Below are 20,581 nucleotides of genomic sequence, written 5' to 3' on the forward strand. Positions count from 1 at the left end.
CAGAACCATTGTCACATATCATTGTGGTGGCAAAAATTGTTGTTCGTTCAATAAAGTGTTCAAAAAAGAGCTTTAATAAAAAGAGAAACATTCAATGAATGGAGGTCACACAGTGCCGATCCGAGCAGACGCTCAGTCATCCTGTAATGCCCTAGCAAGGCACACGCTATCTTATAGTGGCCAGGCTGGGAACAAATAGACACAATATCACCCTGGCAACCATGCCAGGCACTGTGTCAAAGGAGCATGACCACGCCATAGGAATGTTCACTTGAAAACAGAATTTGTGCATTAGTCGTAAAGCATACAAAACAAAATATATGGTATACCAAAATTTCCCACTGGCAAGCATGGTGGTGATGAGGTGGGTTTGTTGCAGCCGCAGGATTTAGGCATATTGCAGTCATTGAGTGGACTATTAACTCTTCAGTAAATCTCTAGAGTACCCTGGAGACAAATGTGAGGACATCTCTCTGTCAATTAAAGTTTGGCCAGATAGGCCCGGAGAGTGTGTTCCAATTACAGTAGAGTCACACACCTCAGCCTCTTTGGTAAGGACTGCTGGAGAAGAAAGTCTGATCAATTTTACCTCTGATTCAGAGAGGCCATGGGAGTTTTCCCAACCAGTTTCATGTATTTTGTGGATTTGGAGAAGGCATTAAGCGCGTATCTACTAGCAGGAGTTCCATGTAGATTTTTTTGGGCCGGGCCGTTTGTGCGCCTCTCCAATAACAGGACCTGCCAAGTAAAAGTGGACTTCAAGAACCTTCAAGGGGTAAAAAAAACAGCCCTGTAGTAGTAGAGGAACTGGGTTACGTCAACAGAAACTTCTTGGCGGGGGATCTCTGCTGATTTCTGAAGTACGTTCAGCACGCTCACATGAACATAAATCATGTGACGGAGTACATTTGGCGAAGTTGAAGATTACAAGAAAGAACGGCACGGTCTTGTTGTCATATTACATCATATTACGTAGAGGTCCAGTGGGGGTTTTCTTTTTATTTAAATTGCTACGACCACGCTGTATGTTTTAAAAAAATAAATACAAGTAGCATCCAGTGTTTATGTGTTTCTTCTTCTCTTCTGTCAAAGAATAATGTAAAATCCAGTTCAGAAGTCCACTGTGGTGTAGTGAGTTTTATTCAGTAAGCCGGCGGTGAGCAGACCTACGCAGAGCGTGTCTGGGTCGGTGTGCTGACCATGAATGGTTTGAAATCATGACTTTTATACAGTAAGTTCAAAGCACAAAAGGCAGGAATAAACAAGCCAAGTGAGAGACAAAAAGCAATTTACAGTCAGATGTGATCTGTGGCCAAATGCCGTTATCGGGCATTTGGCATGACTGTCACTAAGTTGTAAATTACCCCATAGGGTGTTCTCGTGATTCAAGTCTGTGGCCAAATGAGTTGGTATTAACATATCAGTCAGTCAGGAACTTCGTAATATGGCATTCCCGTGGTTCAAGTGTTTGTTGAGGCGAGTTCCAAGGTGTCGGCCCTGCAATTGGTAGGAAGCTGGAGTTTCACGTCAGCCACGGTGTCACAATGCCTCATCACTTCATTCTTCTTTTTCATCTCGTTTTATGTGCTATATTCTCAGTCAAAGGTTCCTGTGTGGTGCTACAGTATGACAGAGACACACCAGCTGAAGGGGCCGAGGAGTCGGTCGGCCCTGTTAGAGGTTCCTGTCTGGGGAGTTTACCATAAACTCCTGCTGGGCGAAAAGCGCCTATTGAACCATGTCTCTTGGGGTATTGTGTAGAGGAGTACTCCAAGAGCTCGGAGTACTGGGTCTATTGCTATGGGCTATTCAGTCCTTCTACAAACAGTCCACATTGCCAGTAGAAGGTCAGAATTATTCCAAAGGGGAGTTGGACTCTGTCAGGGCTGCCCTTTCTCAATAATTCTGTTCACAACTTTAATTGACGGAATTTGTTGGTACAGCCGAGAAGTGGAGGGGGTCCAGGTTGGTGAGCAAAGGAGGAGGTGGCTGGGGAAAGGGATTTCTAGCTCTCTATGATTGGGTTGCTACCCCCGCAACCCGATCTTGGATAAATGGGTGTTAATGGATGGACAGGTGCTTCTTAATTTGGTCTTATCTTTTGTTCAATAAATAATGGCATGGTGAAATATAGTGTATTGCTGTTCATGTGAGGTTGTATGTGTCTTATTTCTTCATCACTCCCACTCACATTTCAACAACAACCGTATAAGCCACACTTTAACAACTTTTTTCTAAAAATGTCATTGGGTTGTTGCTTATTTGTGCACATGAATATTTCGTCCCCCCTATTGCGTGGTCAAAGACAAAAGGTTTCCTGAACGGTAATTACTAGATGGCACACTCCCTCTATCATACAGACTAAAAACCAAACACACACAGGTTGAAACAAAAGTTCTCTAATAAAGCTGACCATTGCCTCTAACACTGTTAAACAACTCCAATTCCAACAATTATGAGAAATTGTGCAAAATTTTAATCAAAACAGAACACAATGATTTATTGACAGTTGAACACAGAAAACATTAAATGTTCAAACTGAGGAAATGTACCATCTTAAGGAAGATAAAGATTAGATAAGTTTGAATTTGATGGTGGCAACACATCACTAAGTAGCGGGGACCAACTGATGTTTACCTCTGTTAGCAACGTTCCATGTATGTCTTAGGATGTGGTTTAGCATGTCCTCACTGGAGGATGCAGTCTTCACTGAAAAAGAGCTATTTTGATGAGAGCAAATGATACTCTGAAATCTGGATTTACCTCGGAACATAGATGTTTCCTTTCCAGATGTGCCAGCTGTCCATTCTAGAGACACTAATGCACCTCCATACCATCAGACACATCGGATTTTGAACTAAATGCTGATAACAACAAGCCGGGTGGCTCCTCTGCTCTTTAGTCTGGAAGATACAACGGCTTTGGTTTCCAAAAAAAACGTCCATATATGGATTTGTCTGACCATAAGCCATTTAAATGTTTGTCTGAGTCCATTTTAACCCTTGTACTGTCTTTGGGTCAAGGAAGGAGGAAGAGAAGAAGGGAGGAGGAAGGAAGGAAGGAAGGAAGGAAGGAAGGAAGGAAGGAAGGAAGGAAGGAAGGAAGGAAGGAAGGAAGGAAGGAAGGAAGGAAGGAAGGAAGGAAGGAAGGAAGGATGGGAGAAAAGGAAGGGAGAAAAGAAGGAAGGAAGGGAGGAAAGAAGGAAGGAAGGGAGAAAAGAAGGAAGGGAGGAAAGAAGGAAGGGAGGAAAGAAGGAAGGAAGGGAGAAAAGAAGGAAGGAAAGAAGGAAGGAAGGGAGAAAAGAAGGAAGGAAAGAAGGAAGGAAGGGAGAAAAGAAGGAAGGAAAGAAGGAAGGAAGGGAGAAAAGAAGGAAGGAAGGAAAGAAGGGAGGAAAGAAGGAAGGAAGGGGAAAAAAGAAGGAAGGAAGGGAGGAATGAAGGAAGGAAGGGAGGAAAGAAGGAAGGAAGGTAGAAAAGAAGGAAGGAAGGAAGGAAAGAAGGGAGGAAATAAGGAAGGAAGGGAAAAAAGAATGAAGGAAGGAAAGGAGAAAACAAGGAAAGAATGTACGAGGGGAGAATAGAAGGGAGGAAGGGAGGAAAAAGGGAAAAGGAAGGAGAGAGCAGGAGGAAAGAAGGAACAGGAGAATTAGGTCATTTTGACCCAAAGACAGTAAAGGGTTAAAGGGACCTATTATGGCATCTAATACCTATTTTAAACAGGCCTTGAATATCTTAAAAATAAATTAGAAGTTCAGCCTCTAAACCATGTCTTTATCTTCCCATTCTCTAACCTCATTATCTATGCAGGATTCTGAGTGGGCGGGGCTATGATAATGAGGCTCTGTGCTGATTGGCTGCCTGACGCGATGACGCGATACACAGCTATGAAAGAAATGGCGGAAGCTCCGGCCGGCGGAGTTAGTTGTGGGCGTGGTTTGGTTGTTTCCTCCTTCTCTGAGTTGGCAGGCTGAGGGGAGACCACTTTATATATGTTAAAGCAAGAGAAAACCTGTTTTTCATAATAGGTCCCCTTTAAATTAGCTTTGGCCTGGAGATGATGGTGTTTGTGGATCATGTGACCTGCATTTATGGACGGCACGGCCAACGTAGGAAGTCTTTTTTTGGCAGTCGAGTTCCTGAACTGATCTATTGATTTTAAGTTCCAGAATGATTTCTGTTTTAAATACTCAAAGACCACCAATATCCACAACTGATCTACAGCCTTTTCCTTCATACAGAGGTTTCTCCCTATTTTTCTGGGAATCTTTGTGATGTGACATTCAGCATCTTCACAATTTCTGAGGATCATTACTGTGACTTCTTTGTTTTGCCGTGTGTGGATGAAGCTTTTCAGAGCTTGATGAACCTTAGTACGTCCCTAAGAGGCTCTTCTTATACCCAATCATGTCCATGAAGTGTTGATAATAATACAAACTACTTACACAATGCTCTAAGTAGGCGTTTCTTTTTAGCACCATTTAGTTTCCCACCTTTTGTTGCCCATGTCTCAACTTTTTGAGATGCCATCAAACTCAAACTTTTGTTTGTCTTCAGGATGTACATCTCCTCACTTTACACATTTGACATTTTCCAAGTTTGTTTGTGATTGAAATATAGTTTCATGAGATATCAAAATCATTCCATTTTTATTTTATATACTGTCACAACATTTGGAAGTGGGTTGTGTTACCAGCATTTTAAAGGCCTTTCTTTGCTGGAAGTTTTCTTCTTCTGTGGTATAAATATGCAGTGATATTAGTCAGCAGGTTAACCCTTTACTGTCTTTGGGTCAAAATGACCTCATTCTCCTGTTCCTTCTTTCCTCCTGCTCTCTCCTTCCTTTCCCTTCCTTCCTTCCTTCCTTCCTTCCTTCCTTCCTTCCTTCCTTCCTTCCTTCCTTCCTTCCTTCCTTCCTTCCTTCCTTCCTTCCTTCCTTCCTTCCTTCCTTCCTTCCTTCCTTCCTTCCTTCCTTCCTTCCTTCCTCCCTTCCTTCCTTCCTTCCTTCCTTCCTTCCTCCCTTCCTTCCTTCCTTCCTCCCTTCCTTCCTTCCATCCTTCTTTCCTTCCATCCTCCCTTCCTTCCTTCCATACTTCCTTCCTTCCTTATCCCTTCCTCTTTCCTTCCTTCCTTCCTTCCTTCCTTCCTTCCTTCCTTCCTTCCTTCCTTCCTTCCATCCTTATCCCTTCCTTCCTTCCATCCTTCCTTCCTTCCTTCCTTCTTTCCTTCATTATCCCTTCCTCTTTCCTTCCTTCCTTCCTTCCTTCCTTCCTTCCTTCCTTCCTTCCATCCTTCCTTCCTTCCTTCCTTCCTTCCTTCTTTCCTTCCTTCCTTATCCCTTCCTCTTTCCTTCCTTCCTTCATTCCTTCCTTCCTGCCTTCCTTCCTGCCTTCCTTCCTTCCATCCTTCCATCCTTCCTTCCTTCCTTCCTTCCTTCTTTCCTTCCTTCCTTATCCCTTCCTCTTTCCTTCCTTCCTTCCTTCCTTCCTTCCTTCCTTCCTTCCTTCCTTCCTTCCTTCCTTCCTTCCTTCCTTCCTTCCTTCCTTCCTTCCTTCCTTCCTTCTTTTCTTCCTTCCTTCCTTCCTTCCTTCCTCCCTTCTTTCCTTCCTCCTCCTTGACCCAAACACAGCACAAGGGTTAATAACCCGTCTCTGGTCGGTAGCAGGATGAGTCTGCTTCGTTGCCGTGGAAACGGACACCGTGCAGACTTTATAATCTGTAATATTGGATAATCTCCTCACCTTCCACTGTGTTTACTCTTGTTTGATTTACTTGTGAATCACAGCAAACGTCTTCTGTTCATCATGTTTTCTCCCTATTATCTAAGGACGGTCCAACAGCAGCCAACGCTTAACCAACTTGCTGTTTTCTGTTTTGATTAAGAAATGATCACAAATATTTTATTTTCCAAAGACCTTAAGGAACATCTATGTCGTATACATGCAGTTACATACATGTTTTCTCCTTGTCTGACAGTAAAAGGGAAACTTTATGTGAAAAGTGTAGAGGAAACCTTTAGATCATTTAGGATTCCCGGAAGATATTTTTTTCCATAGAATATCTTCGTACTTTCTTCACGCACAATCAGTGTGTTTACATGGGAAGTTTAATTCCTCTTTAATTCAGAATTAAAATTAAATCCGATTTAAAATGAGTAAAAATTACCATGTAAACACCTAATTCTGAATGAAAATGGCCATTCCGAATTAAATTTAATTCCGAAGTAAGTGGCTGGTTTATTCCCATTTTAAATCTGAATAGAATAATTCCAGATCATGTTTACACTCATTCCTCTTTAAATTAATTCCGGTCTTTCTTTCTGCTCGTTCCCTCGCCCGTCTGTCTCCATGATCTTATATTCCACTGGGCTGGTTTTCCTGACAAAGTTTCAAGATGCAGCAGCAGTAAACGCTGGTCAACAGCTGAGACCATTTATTTAATAAATAGAAATCATTAAAAGAACAGATGGAAACAGGAAACATCAAAATTGTGAGCTTTTCAAAGTTGTAGCAGCTAAGTTAGTTTTTCTTCCGGTAGTTTAACTTCCGGTCCCCCCCCTATCCAATCAGAACCTTCCCAACCCCCAGACCTGGAGAGGAATTGGAGAAAGACCATCAAACGTGTTTCCATGTAAACCTCAATTCAGAATGACTATTTCCATGTAAACTCGAAGGAAAATAGTTTAATTCGGAATTAAAAAACATCATGTAACCGTGGCCTATGTAGACTGTGGCCTTTAACACCTTGGGAAGTTCTGCATGATGATGTTTTATATTTAGAAATAGAACTGGAGGCTCACCTGTGGATGGATTTTAGTACACACCTTCAAACACAAGGGCTTCAAGGTGCTTGAAGGTCTGGCGTTAATCGTTAAACGTCATGGCATTCAGGAAGGATACGGCTTCAGTGTCCTCAAGATGAACCATGTGGAATGTGATGCTTGCAAAGACTTGTCTGAAACCAGCTGACTTCATCCGCATTAAAAGACCTTCCGTACCAACCTGAGTTGAAAGACTGCAAGAAAAAGCCATTGATCCACAAACCACCACAAAAAGCCAGATTAGTATTGGCAAATACACGTGGGGTCAAAGAGCTTCCTTTGGGGCAACATGTCCAGTGGACTCATGAGTCTATGACTGTTTCATGGTTGAGTGCGGAGGAAAAAGGGGCCGCTGCAGGGCTCAGAACACCATCCCTCGCTGGGAAACATGGCCTTGGTGGAGCATCATGAGCAGAAGGGTCTGGTGTTCAAACCTGGGCACAATCATACCTCTAAACTAGTTATAAAGTGGCTGAATTCAATTCAATTCAATTCAATTCAATTCAATTCAATTTTATTTATATAGCGTCTAATACCACAAAAGTTGTCTCCAGATGCTTTCCAGAGACCAAAACATGAACATAAACCCCTGAGCAATTATTACATAAAAAAAAAACTCCCCTAGTGGGACAAAAGCCTTAAGCCAAACAGTGGCAAGAAAAACTCCCCTTTAGGAGGGAAGAAACCTGGACCAGGACCTGGATCATAACGGGGGACCCTCCTGCCGAGGGCCAGACTGGGGGGTCGTGGACGTCAGCAGCACACAGCAGGCAGGTGGAAGCAGCAGCGGGATGACTGGGGGTGGGGACTGCAGGCAGGTGGAAGCAGCAACGGGATTACCGGGGATAGGGACTGCAGGCAGGTGGAAGCAGCAGCGGGATGACCGGGGGTGGGGACCGCAGGCCAGCACGCAGCTCCCGAAGCTCCGGCCCAATCAGCAAGCCCCAGGTTAGGTGCAGGGTCGGGGAAAGGTTGAGAAGGGGCAGGGCCAGGGAGAGGAGTCTTGACGGACAAATCTCTCCCCCGCCTGACCGGGCCGTTACCCTGCCCCTCTCACTCCCACGCTGCAGGTTCCGGTGTTGTGCATTCAGAGATGCTCTTCGCCACCAGCAGAGGATGCTGCACCATGTACAAAAGGTTAAAGTTGCTAAGGACATTAAGGTAAAGGTAACGGAGAGGCCATGACAAAGCTCCGCCCTCAGTCCTGTGAGACCCAGAAGACTCACGAACTGGACTCAGATCAACCTGTTCTGTCAGGAGGAATGGACCAAAATCCCAGCAAGACACTCCATTAAAGACAACCAATTACCCAAATGTCCATAAAGCTTTTTGAACAAACATTGAACAAGAATGTCTCTGTTCCCCTCTGCCATTATTCTAACATTTAAGGAAAACTTCAGGAAACCTTAATGACCTAAACTAGGAGAAGTTTCCTCAACTTCACTGTCAGACAAGGAGAACAATAAAAAAAAAGTATTTTTCTAAACTGTGTTTTGGTTGCTGTAATTGTTTTGTTTCATGTATTCTCAGTGATATTTGACCAATGCAGCATCACATTAAAAGATCTAAGCTGTGAGAACCAAGGAGCAAATATTGTAATGAAGTGAATATACTTCCCTAAGCTAGGGTGCACACGAGCCAGTACTCAAGGGCTAGTCTACTGCATGTTTTAGATGTTTCCCTGTCTTCAACACACCTGAATCTAATCACTGGTTGTCATCAACATGTCATCAAGGTTTACACAACTCTGTTGGTGACACAGCCTTGTCTATCAGGGTTGTGTTGGTGCAGGGAAACATCTAAAACATGCCGTAGACTAGCCCTCGAGTACCAGCTTGTGTGCACCCCTGTCCATAAGACACCTCAGTATCACACATCATGTATTCAGATAGCAGCATCGACACTTAATCTCTCAATTGTTTTTGTCATCTCGCTTATCAAAAGGCCGCTCGTGTCATTCGTGGAAAACCTGAACTAGGTCAGTTTCCACTCAGCAGCATTGGGACAAGACGGTAGCCGTCAGCTCAGAGTGGTCCAGACATCTGCCTACTGGTGTCTTTTCGCTTCAGGGCAAACACACACTTCCATAACGGCGTCTGAGGCAGCAGCTGCCAGACGAAGGTCAGGTTCTCCTTCAGCAGTCTTTGACAGAGGGCACAATCTGCTGGCTGAAAACATGTGCCAGCGAGGTCAGCGTGGCCACAGCAAGCCTCTTGGAAGCTTCCTTTTTAAACCGGCTGATGTGGAGACCGAATTCAACTCTGGAGAACTTGTGCTCACATGGTACATGCTATCAAGACGCATCTTTAATCTCTCTGTCTCATCTCCCCCCCAGAGACGAAAATCTCGCTATGCAGAACTTGACTTTGAGGTAATTTTAGTCTCTTTGATTCCTACAGAGATTCTTAAACTTAAGACCCAAAAGCTTTTACACTCATAAATCTCAAGAAGCTGGAACGATATAGAAAATGGTTTTTCAAAATACACGGATTTTTTTTTTCAGGTTACTTTGACATTTATTTCTGTACACACTTTCTACATATCAGACCTCCAACACATTCTTACAAGTTTGAAATGTTTCCATTCCTTCTCACGGCCCTGAGAAGACATTCTGGCATGGAGGGACACCAAGTGATGGAGAGTTTAGGACAGGGGTAGGCAATTCCGGTCCTCGAGGGTCGGTGTCCTGCATGTTTTAGATGTTTCTAGTGTGTTTCTTTAACACACCTGATTCTAATTAATCATCGTCATCAGCTTGTCATCCAGGGCTGCACAATTCTGTTAATGACACAGGTACTTTTATCACGGTGTGCTGAAGCAGGGTAACATCTAAGACATGCAGGACACCGGCCCTCGAGGACCGGAATTGCCTACCCCTGGTTTAGGAGTTACTTTGTCTCATTCATCCGACGAACACATCGTAATATACGTTATACATTATGGGGTTGTTGGGTTCCAACTCGTCCAACATTCTATTTTTTATTGCTTAGTGTAGGGGTCGGCAACCCGTGGCTCTAGAGCCGCATGTGGCTCTTTAGCGCCGCCCTAGTGGCTCCTGGAGCTTTTTCAAAAATGTTTGACCTTTTTTTCCTTCCTTTTTCCTTTCCTTTTTAATCTCGACATTTCAATTTTTTTCATGAAATTTTGACTTTTTTCTCGACATTTTGACTTTTTTCTCAACATTTCGATTTTTTTCTCGAATTTTGACTTTTTTCTCAACATTTCAACTTTTTTCGAGAGATTGTACTTCAACATTAATCTTCACATTTCGACTTTTATCTCTGAATTTCGACTTTTCTCTCGACATTTCGACTTTTTTCTCAAGATTGTACTTTAACATTAATCTTGACATTTCGAAATGTAGACTTTTTTCTCGAAATTTTGACTTTTTTCTCAACATTTCGACTTTTTTCTCGACATTTTGACTTTTTTTCTCAAAGTGCATAATATTTCCCCCAGTTCTAACTAATATAGATACATGCAGCATGTGTTGCCTTCATTCTAAGGCTGATACAAGACTTTTCATTTTTTGCGGCTCCAGACATATTTGTTTTTTGTGTTTTTGGTCCAATATGGCTCTTTCAACATTTTGGGTTGCCGACCCCTGGCTTAGTTGAGCATCATTGATATCTCCAGCAGAGATGTGCTCTTGAAGGCAGCAGGTGTTTCCCCAAAATCTCTGTGTGAGTTTCTGCATTCTGATTTTAAATCCGAATAGAATAATTCCGCAATCATGTATATGTTACGGTTAATGTAGAAAAACGGCTATTTTGCAAACTAGCCAGTCAATGTATAAATTAACCGGCAGGGCGGTGAATGTGTAAATTAGCCGGCTAATGTGCAAAATAACCGTCAGGGCGGCTCATGTAGAAAAACGGCTATTTTGCAAAGTACATACATTTTTAAGCTCATGGTGCGCGGACATCACATTTTTAATCATCTCTCCAGTCTCGATGCTCCGGTCAGCTCGAACATGCCGTGGCAATTATAGCAGTTATTCTGAGTTCAAATCCCATGCAGTATATTCCTAAATTGAGTATTCCAAAACGAATAATGCAAACTACAGATCACGTCATCGGCACCCCAGAATAGAGCGTTGCCACCGAGGTGGCAAAGACCTCTACCAGCCTTATAGGTCTGGGAAATGTACTGTAAATATCCAGTGTGACAGTCTTTGTGAGGAAAGATCTGTTCTTCTCTTTGCACCTCCAAAACAGACACAGTTGTTGCGTCTCTCTCATGGAAGGTGAAGCTCCTAAACCCGAAGGGCGCGCATGATGAGATGAGGTCTCTCCTCCTCCTCCATTTGCACAAATTGATGAAACCAAAACAAACTAAGCAAACGTAATTCATTTGGTAGATAGAGTCCAGTTACTACACTACAGAATAGCCTACAGTTCAGTTGAATGGAGGAAATTCACGCTTCAAACCCGTCACTTACAGTCTCCAATCAGGTCAGTTGGTGCGTAGCAGCCAATGGAAGAAGCCCATATGCTGCACATGCTTGTTGTTGACAAGGCTGTTTATGGCTGTTGAAGAATCCTAACGTTACACTCCCCGAAAAAGTGTTGGGTCTGAAAATAGCCGTTTTTCTACATTAGCCGCCCTGCCGGCTAATTTACACATTGACTGGCTAGTTTGCAAAATAGCCGTTTTTCTACATTAACCGTAACATATACACTCATTCCGCTTTAAATGAAGTATTTCTGCGCTGCTCGATCCCTCGCTCGTCTGTCTCCATGACGCTTATATTCCGCGCTGGGCTGGTTTTTCCTAACAAAGTTTCAAGATGCAGCAGCAGTAAACGCTGGTCAAGAGCAGAGACCATTTATTTAATAAATAGAAATCATTAAAAGAACAGATGGAAACAGGAAACATCAAAATGGTGAGCTTTTCAAAGTTGTAGCGGCTAAGTTAGTTTTTCTTCCGGTAGTTTAACTTCCGGTCCCCCCCCTATCCAATCAGAACCTTCCCAACCCCCAGACCTGGAGAGGAATTGGAGAAAGACCATCAAACATGTTTTCCATGGAAACCTCAGTTCTGAATTATTATTTCCACGTAAACTCAAAGGGAAATAGTTTAATTCTGAATGATTTAATTCGGAATAATTAATTCTGAATTAGAAAACATCATGTAACCGTGGCCATTGATAGTCGACTGTTCCTAGCCACTAGCTTAGCGGGAGTCGCCGCCTGCTGTAATGAAGTTGACTTTTGCTTCCTTAAATCATTCTGACCCTGTCGCTCTACACTGCGATGTCTCCCCCACTCTCTCTACCCATTTCCTGTCTACCTACTGTCTCAATAAAGGCCACTAGTGCCACACAGACCTTTAAAAATGAAAACAAACATGTTCTGCAGCTCCGGCTCATGTCATGGAACAAAGTCAAAGGGATTTGCCCACAATAACATTGACCTTACATGACCTGGTCAAGCCACTTGCTGTTTCCAGCCCCATCTTTCCAGAGAGTCCTAGTGCATGTGGCCAAGTTCACGCCCTGGCCTCTAGCCCTTAGCTCTGCCCCCCCCCCCCCCCCCCCCCCCCAAACACACACTTTCTGCCGCCTATTTTCATCCCTAACAAAGGCCACTAAAGCCATGAAATCCTCTGTCGACTCTGCTCAACTAAACATGTGCGTCAGGTCTATTTTAGCTCTGGATGGCCAGAGTTTACACACACACAGGTTAACCCTTGTGCTGTCTCAGGTCAAGGAAGGAGGAAGGAAGGAAGGAAGGAAGGAAGGAAGGAAGGAAGGAAGGAAGGAAGGAAGGAAGGAAGGAAGGAAGGAAGGAAGGGAGGAAGGAAGAATGAAAAGAAGGAAGGGAGAAAGAAGGAAGGAAGGAAGGAGGAAGAAAGAAAAGAAGGAAGGAAGGAAGGAAGGAAGGAAGGAAGGAAGGAAGGAAGGAAGGAAGGAAGGAAGGAAGGAAGGAAGAATGAAAAGAAGGAAAGAAGAAAGGGAGAAAAGAAGGAAGGAAAGAAGGAAGGAAGGGAGAAGGAAGGAAGGAAGGAAGGAAGGAAGGAAGGAAGGAAGGAAGGAAGGAAGGAAGGAAGGGAGAAAAGAAGGGAGAAAGAAGGAAGGAAGCAAGGGAGGAAGAAAGAAAAGAAGGAAGGGAGAAAAGAAGGAAGGAAGGAAGGGAGAAGGAAGGAAGGAAGGAAGGGAGAAGGAAGGAAGAATGAAAAGAAGGAGAAAAGAAGGAAGGAAGGAAGGGAGAAGGAAGGAAGGAAGGAAGGAAGGAAGGAAGGAAGGAAGGAAGGAAGGAAGGAAGGAAGGAAGGAAGGAAGGAAGGAAGGAAAGAAGGAAGGAAGGGGGGAAAGAAGGAAGGAAGGAAGAATGAAAAGAAGGAAATAAGGAAGGGAGGAAGAAAGGAAGGAAGGAAGGAAGGAAGGAAGGAAGGAAGGAAGGAAGAATGAAAAGAAGGAAAGAAGGAAGGGAGAAAAGAAGGAAGGGAGGAAGGAAGGAAGGAAGGAAGGAAGGAAGGAAGGAAGGAAGGAAGGAAGGAAGGAAGGAAGGAAGGAAGGAAGGAAGGAAGGAAGGAAGGGAGAAGGAAGGAAGGAAGGAAGGAAAGAAGGAACAGGAAAATTAGGTCATTTTGACCCAAAGACAGTAAAGGGTTAATCTGACGGGGTGTCAGACTCAAGAATGGGATGGAGAAGCAAGTGTATTTTCAAAATAAAACTCCCTGAGTGACCTCCACTTGTGCATCAGCATTATTTGAATCTTTGGAGGTTGTGGGTAAACACTCCAGAGGGTTTCAGAAGTGCATATAACCAGTACTCGAGTTGTAAATAAAATCAGGGGGGATGGTGGATTTTATCATATGGGGACAGATAATTTGTGCTGATTACAAATAATATAATATATTACAAATAATAGCAGCGACCAAAACACCTGCAGAAATACTGCAGGAATGACATAGCAGCAGTTAAATGCAGCCTTCTGTAAGCTTTAAATATCCACTGGGCTTACATCAAATACATCAAAACACAACAATTAAAAACACTTTTCTGAACTTATCAATATGACTCTGTCCTTCACAGGATAAGTAAAATGGATCACTGCAAAAACTCAAAATCTTAACATGAATATTTGTCTTATTTCTAGTTAAAATGTCTCATTTTAGTAAAAAAATCTCATTACACTTAAAACAAGACTCATCACTGGAAAAAACAACAATTTTCACCTGTTTCAAGTAGATTTTCACTTGAAATAAGTAGAAAAATCTGCCAGTGGAACAAGATTTTTTTGCTTGTAATAAGAAGATAAATCTTGTCCCACTGGCAGATTTTCCTACTTATTTCAAGTGAAAATTTACTTGAAACAGGTGAAAATTGTCGAATAAGTTATTTTTCTGGTGTTATTTTTCTGGTGATGACTCTAAATGTTGAAATAGCAGTAAAACCACATTCAATTCAATTCAATTCAATTTTATTTATATAGCGTCTAATACAACAAAAGTTGTCTCTAGACGCTTTCCAGAGACCCATACCCAGACCCCCGAGCAGTTATTACATAAATTCATTGATGAAATGACATAAGGGATGGCAGTTTTACAGGGGGGGATGATTTGGACCGTTTTTATTTCAGGGGGGGATGATTTGGACCGTTTTTATTTCGGGGGGGATGCCACCCCCCCTCATCCCCCCTCAACTCCAGTACTGCATATAACTACATATAAGGAGAGGCTCAGACATCGAAAAGCCTGTGTTATTATACAGCACGTCCCTTTTATATGAATGATTCAAAAAGAAAAGAACATGGTGAGATATACAGCTTACATATGCAGATTACAGTGTTTTTCAGATGCAAACACGAAACTTTGGAGTAAACTACTCATTTCTAAAGTCCAGCGGAGGAGGGTCGCACTCCGCCCCTGAAACATGTCCAAGGTCACGTAAGGTCATGATGAGGACTGAGCAAGTGCTTGTGATCCCGGCCAGACCTGGGAGTCAGCCTTTCGTGCATACTTGCACCAAATCAGAATTTCACTCACTCGTGGACGTCATCTGTTTGGAATGAGATCATTTCACCTCCTTACAAACTCTACATTTCCCAGTACCAACATTTTTCGGAATGTGTTTGAGGCCTGATGTGCAAAAAATTGATTCATCTTAATAAATGAAATTTCAAGAGAAGAAAAACATGAACTTTCCTGGGTTCAGGCTATCTGCAAAGAAAGTTTTAATTGTCCCAACACTCTCTGATTTACGACGGAGTATTAGGGCCAAACTAGGACAAAAACAAAAATGGAAATTACGAAAATAAAGTCGTAGAATTACCAGAATAAAGTCATAATGTTGTGAGAATAAAGTCATAATATTACGAGAATAAAGTCGTAATATATAATATAATATAATATATAAATATAACTTCACAAGATATTCCTCATTTTAACACAGGGAGAAAATGCTCTTCTGTTAGAGTTCTCATAAATTACCACTTTATTCTCGTAATGTTACCACTTTATTCTCATAAATTACCACTTTATTCTTGTAATATTACAACTTTATTCTCGTAATGTTACGACTTTATTCTCTTAATGTTACGACTTTATTCTCGTAATGTTACGACTTTATTCTCTTAATGTTACGACTTTATTCTCTTAATGTTACGACTTTATTCTCTTAATGTTACGACTTTATTCTCGTAATGTTACGACTTTATTCTCGTAATGTTACGACTTTATTCTCTTAATGTTACGACTTTATTCTCGTAATGTTACGACTTCATTCTCATAATGTTACGACTTTATTCTATTACGACTTTATTTTCGCAACATTATTACTTTATTCACATAATTTTACGACTTTATCTTGATTATATTATGACTCTATTCTCGTAATTTCAATTTTTTTTTGGTCTTAGTTTGGCCCTAATACTCCGTCGTACTGATTTGGGGTTGTATGTACCTACTGCTGCTAAATATTTGCATACATTTATTTTTTTTAAGTTTATTGTACTGTTGACTCAGATACATGAAATGTGAAGCAGCGTGATGTAGAATTGATGGTCGCCTGTGCTGTTTGCCATGAACGTAACGTGAAATGTTCCTGTGTAGAAAATAATGCACACCCGGAAACGCCACCAGGACATGTTTCAGGACCTGAGCAGGAAGATTCACAGTGCAGACAAGGATAGAGAGTCTCCACCTGTTGATGCCAAAGCTGCCAAAAGATGGAGTGTGTCCTCTGCCAGCAGCGACAAGACCAACATGAGTGTAAACAGTTTAATTTCATTCTATTCTGCCCCTCCCCCCAGTATCTGATGTTCCCCTTTTATCTCCCATGAAAAAAACCCCACTGACCAACACGTAGGTGGAGTTTCCTGTTTACCTGAAATACATTTAAACATTTGTATGTGTATCTCCTTACCATGTTGGTGACGGAGCAGCTGTAAAAGCAGTCATGTCCCTCTTTTAATCTAATGTGATTTTTTCCTTTTTTCTGTACAATCAGAAAGTGTTAGTGATAGACACGTACAACCTCAGAGCAACGGCAGCATTTCACCTGTGTATATATATATATATATATATATAGGGGTATGCATTGACGTCACTTTCCCACTGGACCACGTTCCCTTACTCGCACTGAGTGGCAAAAACAGCTGCAACTAGTGTGTTAGACGAGATAACAGCAGATTATGGGCTTAAATTAAAGGCAGTTGGACTTGACAGTGACCCGTACAGTTACCCCAAGAACCAGTGGTCCATGGACATTAATATTTGGTACATTTACCAAGAACCAGTGGTCCATGGACATTAATATTTGGTACAGTTACCAAGAACCAGTGGTCCATGGACATTAATATTTGGTACAGTTACCCCGAGAACCAGTGGTCCATGGAAATTAATATTTGGTACAGTTACCAAGAACCAGTGGTCCATGGACATTAATATTTGGTACAGTTACCAAGAACCAGTGGTCCATGGACATTAATATTTGGTACAGTTACCCCAAGAACCAGTGGTCCATGGACATTAATATTTGGTACAGTTACCAAGAACCAGTGGTCCATGGACATTAATATGTGGCCACAAATCCAGTTTCCTGATATTTATATGTACTTAATTTCTACGCCGAAATTATGATGTTTAATACTTTGACTGATAAATGGTAAATCTGAGATCTCCAGATCATTGCAAAACACTTGTTCTGAGTCCAGCCATTGACTATCTAAAGAATGATTTTGACACCATTTTAAAATATACTGTAATTCATTAACTAAGAAGTAATATTGGAAGTTAGGTAAGTCTAAGCTTCCACATTCTTTGGGTTCTTGTAATGTCTTCAAACTAATACGTGGTGTTTTATTCTTCCACAGGAATTTTGACACATATGAATCCAATGACTTAAACCAAGAGGGAGGGGGTTTGGATGGTATCATTGAAAAAAAATAGTTTATTTTTGGTAAAACCATCATTTTGATGGTGACAATTCTTCCAATGAGTGAAATGGGAAGAGAGTTCCATCTGGAAAGATCATCTTCTATTTTCTTTAAAAGCTGAACATAATTTAGTTTTATTAACTCTGACAGCCTAGGGGAGATGTTTATGCCTAGATATCTAATGTTCCCTGATTGTAATTTACTAGTGGCTGTATTCCTAAAATTACAGTTAATGCACAAAACTGTGGATTTAGACCAGTGAGCAGACTTACGCAGCGCATGGCTGGGTTGGTGTGCTGACCCAGAGTGGTTGGAATCAGGACTCTTTATATAGTAAGTTCAAAGCACAAAAGGCAAGAATCAACAAGCCAAAGGTGAAAGACTGTGAAAGGGTATTCACAGTCAGATGTGATCTGTGGCCAAATGCCGTCCTCGGTCCATTTGGCATGACTGTCACTAAGTTGTAAATTACCCCATAGGGTGTTCTCGAGATTCAAGTCTTGTGGCCAAATGAGTTGGTATTAACATATCAGTCAGTCAGGAACTTTGTCATATGGCATTCCCGTGGATCAGTCCGTGTTTGAAGCCAGTTCAAAGCTTGTGAGCCCTGCAGGGGGGAGTTTCACGTCACAATGTTGTTGCAGTGTCTCAACAATTCACAATTTTTATTTTTTTTTAATTTATTTTGTGTTGTTGTTGGGTGTCATTTAATTACAGTCAATCTCAACTTTTGAACAGAAAGTCTGTATTTTCCTCCTCCACTGATGGAACAGGTTGAGTTACATTGGAGTACATAATTTTAGTGGTAGTTTGAGTGATACATATTTTGCAAGTGAACCTTACACATGTGATCAGAAGCCAAATAACAGTTAGGAGTCCAAACCCAAGCAAGGCAAATTCAAAAATCAAGTAACCAATGTGTCCTAACTGTTCTTTAAACCAATCAAACAAACTAGTGGTGACAGGGGTATGTAATGTTTTGGCAATATCTTTCAAGTGATCCGTTATTTCTTGGACAGTGGCATTGTGGTCAGGTATAAATGTACAACATTCCGTTTTAATGACAGCACAAGTTCCCCCTTGAGAGGCTAGTAAGTAGTCCAATGTAGCACGGTTTTGTGAGGCCAACATCCTTACAGCAGTCATTTCTGGTTCGCCGAAGCATTGCCTTGTGAAACAGGGTCTTTGGATTTGGTGTGGGCTTCACATTTAACAACAGCAATAGATGAAGGTAGTTGACCTGCTTCTAACAGTTCACCAATCAATTAACCACGTTTAACGGGTGTCCCCAAGGATGTGATAAATCCTCGGTTCGCCCACAATATACATATACTGTCAAGGTTTGACATTCCCCCCGCTTTCAGTTTCTGTTTTGCCCCGCCTGTGTCCCATCTGCCCGGATTGTCTGCACCTGTGTCTCGTCGTGTCTCATTATCCCCTGTGTATATCTGGTCTTGTCATTCCCTTGTTGCCTGTCGGACCGTACTGTTTTGTTCCTCATGTTTCCTGCCATGTTCTTCCTCCTCCAAGTTTTTTGACCCCTTTAGTTTGTTTTGATCCTGCCATGCAGCGCTTTGTTTTTCCCTTTTGTTAAATAAGTCCTATTTTTTGCCCACTCCTGCCTCCCGCCTCCTGCTCTCCTGCATTTGGGTCCACACCTTACCCCAAGACGTGACAGAACGGTCCGACCACAAATGGACCCAGCGGGAGAATGGGTTTCCCTCTGGATTTCCCTCTGGGAAAACAGGAAGTTGCTAGAGGAGAAGTCCCCCATCTGGGGAACACGCCTGGCTCGGGGTGGGCCCCAGAGCATCTAGGCTCTGGAGCGACGGCGTCAGCCCCAGCTAGCCGCTGTTCCGGCGGTGGTCTCTGGCGCGTCCGGTGATGGTCCCGGACACCCCGCAGCCAGAGCCACGGACCTGGGCTCCCCTGCAGCCGGCGCCCCGGACCTGGGGACCCCCGCAGCCGGCGCCCCGGACCCGGGTACCCCCGCAGCCAGCTACCCGGACCCAGGTACCCTCACAGCCAGCGCCCCGTACCCGGGCTCCCCCTCAGCCAGCTCCACGTATCCTAGTTCCCATGTCAAGCCAAGTTCCCATGTCAAGCCAAGTTCCCATGTCAAGCCAAGAGTCCCCGTCACGCCAAGAGTCCCCGTCACGCCTGCCAAGCCCCACGCCAAGCCTGCCAAGACCCACACCAAGACCCCACCAAGGCCCACGCCAAGACCCAGGCCTAGGCCTCGGGGACGTCCCAACGAGCTGTCTCGTCGGTCTCCCCAGTCCCCAGGACGGCCTCCGGAACGTTGGCCGTGTGTTGGCCTGGCCTGTTGACAGGCTCTCATCAGTGTATATAATTCAGCTACTTGAGCAGAGCTGGAGGAGGGCAAGGCGGTGCTTTCAACAATTAAGAATTATCACAAATTGCATAACCTACTTATGGTATTCAATTTTCTCTATAAGCAGAGTTGTCAGTGAAGAAAACAAGATCAGAGTTAGGGAGAGGAGTTTCAGAAAAGTCAGGACGAGCAGGGTTAAGGATTACTTGGACATGCTTTCAGAAAAGGCTTATAGACACTATAGTTGGCTCAGAGACAGGTAGACACATGTTTGTTGGATTTCCATGTGCTTACATGATGGAGTTACCGTAGGCAGGATAAGATTACGTAGGTTGGGATGCTCTATAGGGGTGATTCCTTATCCAATGATTTGGCTCACCACAATAGAAGTAGTTCCCATTGTCTTTGTTTGAGAAGTGTGACGTGTGGCCTTTGTTGTGGTGTGAATGATTAATTGGCCTTTGGTTGGTTCATCTGTCCTTGCGTCCTCCTTTCTGCGCTCAACCTGTGTAGTGAGACACTTGGGCAAGCATTAGTGTTTCATACATTTCAGATTCTTTTTTTTTTGTTCTGTGTTATCCAGCCCTAACCTTTGTTGAAGGCAATTAGCAAATATATATTTTGCATGTAACCTGTAGGAAGTCCATCTATCTGATCTTGTGACAGACTACATTTTTTTTTAGCTGTCAACATTATTTTAGCATAAAGCTCCCTGGGATTATCATCTTTTCCTTGTTTAAGTTTTGTGAGATGAGTACAGTCAACTGTTGTTGTACTACTTCCCTTTGAACTGCTAAGGCATAGGGCATACCCTTTTATACTGGAAAAAGGTCTGAGCTTGCTCTGGTGTGATTTTGGCAACAGCTGTGGGATTACAGGGAATTCTACACGCATCAAGTACTTTGCTTTTCAAATCAGGTGGCAAAGTTAGTTTTAACAGCTGTATCATGTCAGGCATGTGAGGTGTGTATATTGTGCATCTAGCCATTTTTGTTTATTCTTTCTGACATCCTTGGGAAAATCTCTTACTATTGCTTTTAGTTCTCTTC

General features: G+C 42.7%; 1 protein-coding gene across 5 annotated transcripts in view; it reads left to right on the plus strand.

Moving 5' to 3' along the window:
• Positions 1 to 20,581, plus strand: part of adgrb1a (adhesion G protein-coupled receptor B1a) — a 316,728-nt gene that overhangs the window by 290,666 nt on the left and 5,481 nt on the right. For 4 of the 5 annotated variants that reach the window (XM_061715322.1, XM_061715326.1, XM_061715327.1 and 1 more), the window contains 2 exons: positions 9,152 to 9,187; positions 15,873 to 16,031. The exons of the other annotated variant lie outside the window; for it this stretch is intronic. In XM_061715322.1, coding sequence (XP_061571306.1) covers positions 9,152 to 9,187; positions 15,873 to 16,031 — 195 coding nt within the window. The remainder of the gene's footprint in view (positions 1 to 9,151; positions 9,188 to 15,872; positions 16,032 to 20,581) is intronic. 5 annotated transcript variants of the gene reach the window in all.

The sequence above is a fragment of the Cololabis saira genome, chromosome 3 (genome assembly GCF_033807715.1).
Source record: "Cololabis saira isolate AMF1-May2022 chromosome 3, fColSai1.1, whole genome shotgun sequence".
Lineage (NCBI taxonomy): Eukaryota > Metazoa > Chordata > Actinopteri > Beloniformes > Belonidae > Cololabis > Cololabis saira.